Raw genomic sequence first — 11,220 nt, 5'->3', positions numbered from 1 at the left:
ACGGATTAACCCGTCAAAATGCTTGCATTAGTTATGTAATTTCCCAAATTATGTAAGCCGTTGGACATCTCTTAACAGCTGAAGTCTCAGATTATTGATAATGTTAGTTAACCTTTCGATACATAATAGTTGCTCTAAATTTGACTTGGGTTTCTATTTATACTATAAGTATGCATCCAACTTGAAACTTGCTTTATATATCAAACTCATTTAAATTCGATAAAGGGTTTGAGTTATTTTATAGCCGTTTTAGTGATGAAAAATAATATCCAATCAATAGCAGATAAGTGTCCCACATTATGCATAATTAAGTCAGCATTTTAAGATAGTCAGAGGGCTAATTTGTTCGACTCGACAAGTCGACATCATGCAAGGACGACTCGAAAGGCGTCACATGTCGACAACTCGAAAGGCGTTGTGCGTCGACCTCTAGCTAAGTCGTCTGCTTAATCACTCCACTCGGACGACTCGTAGGTAAACACCTCGCTAGGGTGACTCGAAAGATGGTTCTTTTCGATTACCGGACGAGTAGAAATGCGACGAAATGTCTCAAACTCTTTCCTATGCACTGGTGACTAATCACCTCACAATAAATACCATTAAATGCATTATAGGTGTCATCATTCCTCTGCTCCAATAATCTTTATGATACATCAGACCACGTCGGTAACGCACACCCCCAACCACTTCATATTAAAAATCAAAGTGACATCTTCTCCACTCGTCGGCCGACACCTGTGAAGCTGAGGCTGACACGGCCATCGTCTCATACTCGGCCAAATTATCATTCTACCCTTCTACCACCAATATAAGCAAGAGTACTATTTTCGATAATAGGGTAAGTTCTTGACTACTACTCATTGTGCTTAAGAACTACTGCAGTTCATTTTTCCTTCTCCACTCAAGCAACTCACTGACTTGATCATCGGAGAAACAACCGCGAAGCCCAACCCCACCCTCTTACGATTTGCTACTTGTGCATGGAAGAACAACTTACTCAAGAATCAGATATTTGGAGAGTTAGAGAACATTCATCAACTTAATCACTCCCCTCATTTGACTGTTTGATATCATACATCAACAAGTTGTCATCTCATTTTGCAAACGAAATGAACAGATAAATGGTAGTAAAATAACCTGCTCTATGTGACTAATAGAATGGACTTTACCATTATTCTATTTATGATAGTTTAATCTTGTACTCAATTTTTCCAAACACATGGAATAAACAGAATGATATGTCGTTACAAGCACTTAATTGATATGTCAATCATATTTGATCTTGCTCATCATTATGTCCACATCGTAACAATATCTTAGAAGTATGTTATATCAACAATATATCAGCGCGCTAATTGCATGCAGATTGAAAAATACTAGCCTCTTTTACATAAACTAGTACAGTGTACGTGCATTACATATAGTCATACTTGTCATATTTTTTTTAACTAATAGAGGACCATAATACATTTAAAATATCGAACTTTTCTTACAAATTAAACAAATTTTCAAAATTTAAGTTTTAAATGATTTTGGATGTAAATAAGGCTTAGTGATTTTTTTAGTATTTGATCATTCAATCATGTTAGGGATTTTTTGCACGAGTTTCTAGAAATCTATAACTTTTTATATATAAAAATGATACAAAGTGTGATAATTTTAAACAATTTAAAGCAAAATGCTACTTTTGGATTATATATATTTAAAAAGCCACATATTAAAGAATGAAAGGATGAGATACACTTCATGAAATAAATAAAATAATTCTTTAAACTTATAATATAAGTGATATGCAAACTTGAAGGGTGTAACAACATTAAATTTTTTTTTCTCTTAAGTTACTTCATAAACACATATTCGTTCTCCTTTAACAATTATATTTCTATTTCTTTCTTAGTTTGAACTACTTAATGATAGTTGCATGGAAGGTATGACATGTTTAAGATAATTTGAAAAATTAATGCATATTTAGGGAACTTTATTTCCTCGAGTCTAAAAAGGTGAATTTCACAAATTGGCTTACATGCCCAAAGGGAAAAAACTTCTAATTGTAAATATGTACACATTACCTTCCATACTAAGTACAATACACAAACCAAGGATGCATAGACATTCATATTTACATTCATATCCAAAATTTCTTAAAATTATGGTCAAAACTAGAATAAATGAACTAATCATGCAAATGTAATGCATTTCATATTTGACAATGCATGATAAATGCATTCATATTCTTATTCCATGGATACATACCAAACTAAGGTAAACATAAATTTAAAAAAATCGCTTGTAGTGATATGCTTAGTTTGCTTCTATAAAAAAATCAGTAGTTATGCAATTCATGCGATCGATAGCGTCTCTGTGGTCCTGGATGAGGGTAGTCAACGAGGCTTATATAGGTTTAGAGGCGAAAATTGATATACTCTCAAGCGTCGAGTTCTATTTGTGAGAGAAATGGACTTGAATCTTGTGGTTTTTGAGACGTATAGATTCGGCTTCTTTCTTTCTCGTCTAAATTTTGATTATGAATGGAATTTTGGTTGGTGAAATTTGATAAAATTTTGTTGTTTATAGTGATTGGTGGGAGGTGAATAGTTGTAAAGTTTTTCATCATTAGTATAAATAAAGTTATATTTAGTGTCAATAGTTAGTAGATGAATATTATGAGTGGGTGGTTAAATGAAATTTTGATGGTCATAAATATGGAGGTAATGAAAAATTGAGTATGCATATGTCATCATGTATGTATGAAAAGATGAATGGATGTATAGTCAGTGTGAGGTTATGAAAAATTAAGTATTTGTGTGTTTCATGTATGCATGAATGGATGTGTTGAAGGGCATTTTGGGAAGAAATGTTTTAACATAGCAACCTACATTTATAATAGTATATATATATATATATATATATATTAGATTAGATTAGATTAAGATACTTAGATAATCAACACATATTCGTTCTCCTTAAGAACAAGAGTTGTTCTTCTTTGCGATTTCGTGTCTTCATTAATATTCTGTTAAAGTCAAAAGAGCTAAAACTTTATAGATGCATACTCCTCCATCTTGTTTGAGAATGACCTTAATTTTGTTTCCTCATTGACCTTTCTTTTATTTGGAAAGAGTTAGAGGCCTTCCCGCTTTATCCTTTTGGCATTTCAGCAAAATTTACCATAAAGGTAAAATACGAAAAAGATAATAAGAAGAAGAAGAAAGAAGACTAATCAGTAGTTTCTAATTGATCTCACTGTTCCACCTGAAAACTGAGAGAGCGGGGGGGGGGGGGGGGGGGGTGGGGGGGGGGGGGAGGGGGGGGGGGGGGGGTGTGTTGGGGGGGTCTACAAACAGCTGTGCCAAATACAATAATTTAAATTGGTTGTCTAGTTATAATATAATATCTGATAATTATCTATACTTCCTCCCACAAAGCCTCTATAAAAGGAAGGCAACAACCTTCTATTAAAAACTGTTCTTTGACGTAATACTCCGTGTAAACCTCAATATTTGTGTGTATTGCCCTTCTTAAACAATATTCTTGATATTCTAAAAAGAATTTAAATTATTTGTAATGCGTAGCCAATCAGTCCGATGACTTCAAGGGCATGATAGTACGCAATGTAATTAATTCAAAGATGAATTTATTTACATTCTTAATAAAATTGATTTTTTAAAATTTTATTTAAAATTCAAAAGTTAAAAGATTGCCAAAAAAATTGAAGTATACACAATTTACATAGAAAGTAGAAATCATATCAAAATATATCATAAGATATTTTGAACTGCCCATGTATGGTTGAAAACACCCTTAATCACATGCATCTTACGTGATTTTTATTTGCTTACTAATGAGACAATGCTAATGACCTAAGCTCACCATTAGAATTTAGGGAATTTTTTAAAAAAGTCATTTTTTTGCTAAATAATTAGCAAAATAGACCATTTTACTAATTATTTAGCAAAATATTCCTCTTTTGGCATGTTGGCCAAAAGAGGTCAATTTAAAAAAAACAGAATATTGAAAACATACGGGACTACTAGTCCCGTATGTTTTCAGCAGCCTATTTTTTAAAATCGACCTCTTCTTTGACTTGTTGGCAAAAAAAAAAATCTATTTTGCTAAATAATTAACAAAATGGTCTATTTTGCTAATTATTTAGCAAAATCGGTCTTTTTTAAAAAAATTCCCTAGAATTTACATCCTTACGTCAACAAGGGTAACCAAGTGCCAAAAAGAAGTCATACTGTATCAATCTGCACAGGGTGTTTACTATTGTTTTGTGCTAACAAAGACATCTACATCCCTCAAAGCGTCCTTTCGATCTCTCAGAGTATAACAGCTATCACCACCATACAACAGTCAAATATCACGATCCAAAATAAATTAATTTACACAACATTTCAATTGAAAAAATATAAATAAAATATCTAATTATCAACTTAACAAGGACCAATGTGCGTGTAGCATATACACGCATGGAAACACATAAAACTATGAATCTATGATGAATTGTACGCACGTTACTCTCCCCCATTTTCCCCTTTCAAGGAAACAAAGGACCAAAAAAAGAACTCGAAACCAATATGCTTATTACACAATACATTCATTATACGATAACAACAACAAATCATTTAAGACGTTTCACAAAGCCTCTTCAGTTCCCATATCTTGGGCGAAATTTTCAAAGCAGCCCCATTTTTGGGCATACCAAAGGCTTCCACGTGAGCTCCTCTCATCTCAAGGAAACTGAACGTTGTTTCCAACGAACAAAGAGAGAGCTTCGCAGGCCCATCTTCTTCTTCTAATTCTTAAAGAATATTCAGGTGCTTGTACTTTGTGCTTGTCCTCTTTTAGCGATACTGGGTCATCGTTTTTCTCCCAGAATTTTGTTGGGAATTGATAATCAAAAACTTGGGTCTTGGCTTTTTATTGGTAATTTAGAATCAGATTGTTTCGACAGGGTTTTTGTTAAGATGCCGGGTTTAATTGTAATCCTCGTTACTTTATATCATTTGACTTGGAATTAGTTCTGATATTGTGAGTTTTTTTTTATAATGGATTATGTGGGCTTGGTTTCTGATTGATAACTTTGACAACATTGCTCGGTTTCTTGGGTTTTTGTTTAGAATTAGATTGTGTCAACAGGGTTTTTTGCAATCTTAATTATCTTTGTTTTTATCATTTGACTTAGAACATGCTCTGATATTGTAAATACTTTGTGCGTCTCTTGTATTATTATTCTTCTTTCTTGATTTTAGAAAACTTGGTCATTGTTTTTCTCCTAAAACTTGTGTTGGCAATTGGTGATCAAAAACTTAATTGGGTTTTTGGTTTTTTGTGGGTTCTGGACCCTGTCAAGCGTGGATGTTGATTGCTAATTTTGATTCCTTTTTTTTTTTTTTTTTTGATCTAGAATCAGATTGTCTCAAGGGGTTTTTTTAAGAGGTTTGGTTTAAATGTAAGCTTAATGTTCTTTGCTTGTCATTTGACGTAGAACATTGTCTGCGATCGTTTCCTTTTGTTTAATTTGTTTCCTTTCTTTTTTCCAACACAGAAATTTGTCTGGCGAAAATAGCTGAAGAGGAGATTTATTAGTTCTACCATCCTCTTCTTGGCTGAAGGGAAAACAGAGGATTGGGAGATGTCTTTCGAGCTTGGAAATAAGAGGAAGAAGGTATTTTCAGCTTTGTTTCTGTTCCCTTTTCATTTGTTTTATTCCTTCTGATATTTTGTTTGGATAAATATCTTCCTTGTAAAAATCGTTCATCGGTCATGTAAATTGAAAATTCAAACTGTCCAACTTTATCCTTTGAAGAACAAAATGCCACAAACAATTTTGAACCTTGCCATGCACAAAGAGTCATGGTTCGAAGCAGTCATGAGCCATTATCAATGATCATCATACTTTACCACAACTTATTCTACTGTTTTGATTTATATAATTAAACTTGCATTAGGTAATGCAATGGTTCTTCTCTAGATGGTTTTTTGTTCTTTTTTTTTGGCGGCGTGGGGTGCGCTGCGGGGTGGGGGGTTGGGGGGTTCATTCTTTAGTTTATGGCTGAATAAAATTGAAGCATATGCACATTTTCTATTAAAATGCTAAGATTTTACTACTCGTGGTATTGCAGTCTTTATTCCCGAGAATCTGTGGAATGAAAGAAAAGAAAGAAACTAAGGAAAATGAAACCGTGACGTCTTACTCTGGTTAGTTCTTTCACTTTTTGAAGATTTGTAGATTTAGAGAATTGTTTGTGTTCTAGCATTACTAACGTTACATTTTATTTACAAGTTGACAAATTGGGAATTTGAATGGAACTGAAGATTTTAATTACTTAAAGGAAATACAAGAACTTTTTTCTACAAAGACTCCAAATGAACTACCACGTTTTTCTTATGTATGCACTATGTTTAGTCGAATTGAAACTCAACATCTGACATGTTGTGTTTCTTAGAATTTAGGTAGTTCCATATCCATGTCTATTGACATCCACATACACTATAGTGAACTATAATATGCTTTTATGATTATGTTCATGTAGTATCCATAACTTAAGCTTTTAAGCTTGACCACATTATCATATCTGTGTCATGTTGCATAATGTCCCTGGTGCATGTCAGTGATATGTAAGTTCGGAAAATATTAATCAACTCTCACGAAACTTGTAGAGATTAAAAATGCATTTTATTTCCATAGAGTTACAGCTTGCTTGCATGTTCCAAATTCTGATTATCATGGTGCAATTTGACAACCATAAATGAAATTAGTTACTGATGAGTTTTACTAATGACATAACAAAGAACATTCTTTCAAGAAAAAATATAAACATCAATGTACACTAAAGAACAAGAGAAGCAGGTTTTTTTCAGTTTATATCTGTCTGATGAGTTTGTGATGGTACAATATGTGAATTTCCAATTATCTATAAAATGTGTCTTATGAACCATCTTTATTGTTTTATTAATTATATTTTGCGTGACAAAATTAAACAGTTGAAGTCAGTGAGATCCCCGATTTCTCAGAGACGTCTCCTACCCTTAGGAAAAGCTTTTCAGGTATTTCCCTTAAATTGATAATTATTTGCGCTAAACGATTCCAAAATGTTGATTTCTTATCTTTTCTTTCTTTACTGAAACATATGTTAAGAAGCAGATTCAACTTCACGAATAGAGAACTTGTGTTTCGATGATTTTTCTTCCTCAATAACCAAGAACTTGGATTCACAAGCATTCAGGTGGTTTCATGTCCCTGATGTATGCTAGCTCATTTTCTGTTTGATATCTGGCTTTTTTACTTATAATACTGTTTTCGTTTGGTGTGTTCAAATTTCAACAGAATATTCGCTGCTACATGGAATGTCGGTGGAAATCCCCCTCGCTTTGGATTAAATCTCAATGATTTTCTCCCAGTTGATGACCAATCAGATATTTATGTTTTAGGGTAAGATCCAAGACCACAATATTTGAGAGATTAAATTTTTGTCCACAAATTTATATACATAGTTTAATGCACTATTGACTTTAGTACTTTATTTCTTTTCTTCCCTTCATTATGTGTTAGTTTTCAGGAAATAGTCCCTCTGAATGCTGGAAATGTGCTTGTACTAGAAGATAACCAGCCAGCAGCAAAATGGCTTGCTCTGATCAGCCAAGCCTTGAATGGGTCACCAGTTGCTCGCACTATTAGCTGCCCAAACACGCCACTTCAAAACCCTAACGCCTCATCGCCGTTCTCAAAACCTTACTTGTTATCTAAAGATCCAAGTCCTTCTAATAGCATATTGTTCTTTCATAAGCCATCATTAAAATCAGTCAGCAAATCATTCAAAACTGATCAAGGAAGACAACTTAAGGTCTGCAACTGCCCTTCAGAGGTCACGAAGAAATACTACAGATACTCCTGCTTCAGATGCCCGCAACCCTATATTGATGATGATTCATCGGAGGAAGATGAAGAATCAAATAGCTTCATGGTGGAAAATATAACGGCAGAAACTTCAACAGATCAGATGAAGTATAGTCTTGTGGCCTGCAAGCAAATGGTGGGGATTTTTGTTACTGTTTGGGTGAGGAGAGAAATTGTAAGACACATTGGCCATTTACGGATTTCATGCATTGGACGTGGGGTTTTGGGCTACCTTGGTAATAAGGTCAGTTATAGAACTATAAGTTTACTTCTCATGTAAAAAAGATTACAATTTCACCTTTGTAATGTTCACCTTGAGAAACTTATGGTGTTAGTCTGTGTTGTATGAGAGTGAGTAAACCAGGCGTGGTGTCTCTCTCCATAGTGTTGGTATGTTGCTTGGTATGTTGCTGACATGGCACAATTCCAAGCCATCGCCCATTGTCTATGATATGGATGAGTGCTCTGTCAGAAACACACCAATCAGCATCACGAAGGGATACGTACACACGCATGCATACATGCTTACATACATCTACCCCTATTGAATAACTACATTTAATCCATATATTAAATTATAATTTGGAATCATACATTTATCATTTTTTTGAAGTTTTGTTCATTTTTCTTGAAAGAAAACATCATATGGAGGCGCATGTATTGATATCCACAGATGATTTCTTTGTGGATGAATAACTTCAAGGTTTTCTTTGGTTATTTATATACATCTTAACTTACTACCTTATGGATATTAGGAATACTTTCATGAAAAAATGGCTAACAGTTGATCACTTAGAGTTTTTAAGGGGTTTGCTGGTGAATTGCAGGGATGTATATCTGTGAGCATGTCTTTGCATCAAACCAGCTTTTGCTTCGTGTGTAGTCACCTAGCTTCAGGAGAGAAAGAAGGCGACGAGCTAAGGAGAAATGCTGATGTTATAGAGATACTTAAAAATACACAGTTCCCAAAGATTTGCAAGACACCTTGGCGAAGAAACCCTGAGAAGATCCTTGACCATGAGTAAGTACATCTTTTACAAGCACGTAAATTCATTAAACTTCCACACACAAAAAAAACCTGACATTTGGTGTGTTTGCGATTTTACCCTCTTCATGATGTTAGCCGGATAATATGGTTGGGAGATCTGAACTACCGAATTTCTTTAAGTTACTCTGAGACAAGGAACTTACTCGAGGACAACAATTGGGATGCCCTTTTCGAGAAGGATCAGGTACGTATCATGCCATTTTGTATATCACTTTTGTATCGTATTTAAGAAATTGCAGATACAGGATTACTATCTGTTTAAATATTTCTTTTGGTAGCTTAAGATTGAACGAGACTCTGGTCGAGTTTTCAGAGGATGGCGTGAAGGGAAAATTTATTTTGCTCCAACGTACAAGTACTCAAACAATTCAGATGCTTATGCTGGAGAGACTGCAACATGTAAAAAGAAAAGAAGAACTCCAGCATGGTATGTGTATGAGACTGGGACTATGCTATTGCTATGATTTTTAGGCTCGTGAGCCATTAAGAGTAAATGATTATAGAATTGCACTGTGTTATAGATTTATGGTAACTAAGTTGTTTGGCTGATTTATGTGCATTACTATGTTAGGAATATGTTGTATCCATTTAGTTCAACGTGCGGTTTTGGACTAGCAAAGGCATGAGATGAGATTTAGTCTCATAATGGTAGAAAAATTAGTTGGATATATGATTAAATATGTTTGGAATCATGACTCAGTTAAGTTTTGAGTTAATTTATGTGCAACTACATTTACTGTAATTCATCTCCTTTCACGTGCCTTCGCAAACTAACATGTAATATGTCGTCGTGTACACTTTTTGTGACCCATGAAAACTTTGGTTAAGAATCAGAAAGTAGTGTAAATGTTCTTGTCCATGCACCAATGAGGTGCATATATAATTTATTACATAATCATAGTAGAAGCATACGACACTCCAAATTTAATCATTTTCATTGCGGGATGTCTCATAACTGAAGGGTCCATTGCACATACCCCCCCACCCCCCCCAAAAAAAAAATGGAAAAACCCTAGTATCATTGTTCTGAAATTTCTATCTTTATAGTTTCTTATTGCACTCACTAATTCCACTCATGGGCAATATCTTCCGAAATTTCATCCAGGGTAAAAGAGTAAAAGAAATAACTGCGGGGATCTATCTACAATAATGAAACTTTAGTGATAGTTAAAAGCAAAAATAGTTCAGGGGGTCTATATGTAATTAACCCTAAATTTTAATTCTGCCATCATTAATTTTTCTCTCCAATGAACTATTTTCATTTGGAATAATTGATGAATGAATTATCAGGTGTGATCGCATACTCTGGCATGGTGATGGAATCACGCAACTATCATACTATCGAGGTGAATCAAGATTTTCTGATCACAGGCCAGTCTGTGCAGTTTTCTTGGTGGAGGTTGGGGTGCTCGACGAAAGGTTCAAAAAAGGCGCATTAACCCCTAATATGAAGGTAGGAGCTGAAGAGCTTTTGCCAAGAAGCACCAGTTGCAGTTCCTAGATGAAGAAAAAGAAGATGATATTTTGCTGCATTTCCGTCCCAAGCATTGTGAGTATACATAAGTTTCGTACGCCTATATCCATAATCTTACCTGTATTTAAATTACAATGCATTTTTTTAAGGTGGATGGCGGAAACTTTTTTTTTTCTGGAGAGAAATTATCATGAACGTTTTTCAAAAAACTACTGTCAGTTTTTCATACGCCTTCCCCTCAAAGTTTATCGCGTGTCATTTAAAGGCAACATACGCCTTCCCTAAAGTTTGAGGTTTATTTTAGTTATTTGCAAATTAAAGTTTATACTTTAGGTCTAGTTTAGAACTTAGAACTGAGAAAACTCCGTCAATTTTTAAGTAGGTTGTATTCTTAACTCTATAAAAATTGTACAAGTGTACTTTAGTACTAATGCAAGTAACCTTCAAATGTCAAGAAGTACGTTAAGTATAATTTTCGAACAGGTAAATTGTATCCATCATCATTTGGATGTCAAGATATTTCATATAAGCAAAGTATTCATATTTTCAAAATTTCTACACCTATAACAAGTCTATGGCCCCTGTTTTACATAAGTTTATTACTCATTCTTGCTTAAACAATGTTTTTTAGTTTTAATTCCATGTTACTGTACAATTTTATCAATGCTGCAGGTACTAACATTTTGTCGAGGTGCATAGTAGCATGTGGAGGACTAAACCTGAAAATCTAACAATTACTAAAATTGGAGTTAAGTGGTGTCTTTTTCCTTTTTTTTTATTTACTTTTTTATTTTTGAA

General features: G+C 34.0%; 1 protein-coding gene across 5 annotated transcripts; it reads left to right on the top strand.

The window, feature by feature from the left end:
* On the top strand, window positions 4,695–11,210 carry LOC109832462 (type I inositol polyphosphate 5-phosphatase 10). Of its 5 annotated transcripts, none has more exons than XM_020399818.1 (13): window positions 4,695–4,817; window positions 5,408–5,452; window positions 5,549–5,668; window positions 6,126–6,201; window positions 6,988–7,050; window positions 7,148–7,229; window positions 7,331–7,435; window positions 7,556–8,144; window positions 8,728–8,921; window positions 9,024–9,132; window positions 9,227–9,375; window positions 10,239–10,497; window positions 11,095–11,210. In XM_020399818.1, exons 3-12 carry the CDS (start codon window positions 5,636–5,638, stop codon window positions 10,447–10,449), a joined length of 1,611 nt encoding a protein of 536 aa, XP_020255407.1. In that variant the 5' UTR covers window positions 4,695–4,817; window positions 5,408–5,452; window positions 5,549–5,635; the 3' UTR covers window positions 10,450–10,497; window positions 11,095–11,210. The 5 variants fall into 5 exon arrangements, with proteins under 5 accessions (XP_020255407.1, XP_020255406.1, XP_020255403.1 ...); XM_020399817.1 differs by having other exon boundaries at window positions 7,145–7,229; XM_020399814.1 differs by having other exon boundaries at window positions 7,142–7,229.

This window comes from Asparagus officinalis, chromosome 3, assembly GCF_001876935.1.
Source record: "Asparagus officinalis chromosome 3, Aspof.V1, whole genome shotgun sequence".
NCBI classification, from domain to species: Eukaryota; Viridiplantae; Streptophyta; class Magnoliopsida; order Asparagales; family Asparagaceae; genus Asparagus; species Asparagus officinalis.
The sequence above is the reverse complement of the archived record's forward strand: the minus strand, read 5'-3'. Positions and strand labels throughout refer to the sequence as shown.

What these genes read in the sequence shown, in the direction of transcription:
- LOC109832462 (XM_020399815.1), top strand. Translation starts at nt 5,636, where the DNA reads ATGTCTTTCGAGCTTGGAAATAAGAGGAAGAAG. An exon ending in TTGGAAATAAGAGGAAGAAG is followed by an intron (nt 5,669 to 6,125) that starts GTATTTTCAGCT and finishes GTGGTATTGCAG; the next exon opens with TCTTTATTCCCGAGAATCTG. An exon ending in AAAAGAAGAACTCCAGCATG is followed by an intron (nt 9,376 to 10,238) that starts GTATGTGTATGA and finishes ATGAATTATCAG; the next exon opens with GTGTGATCGCATACTCTGGC.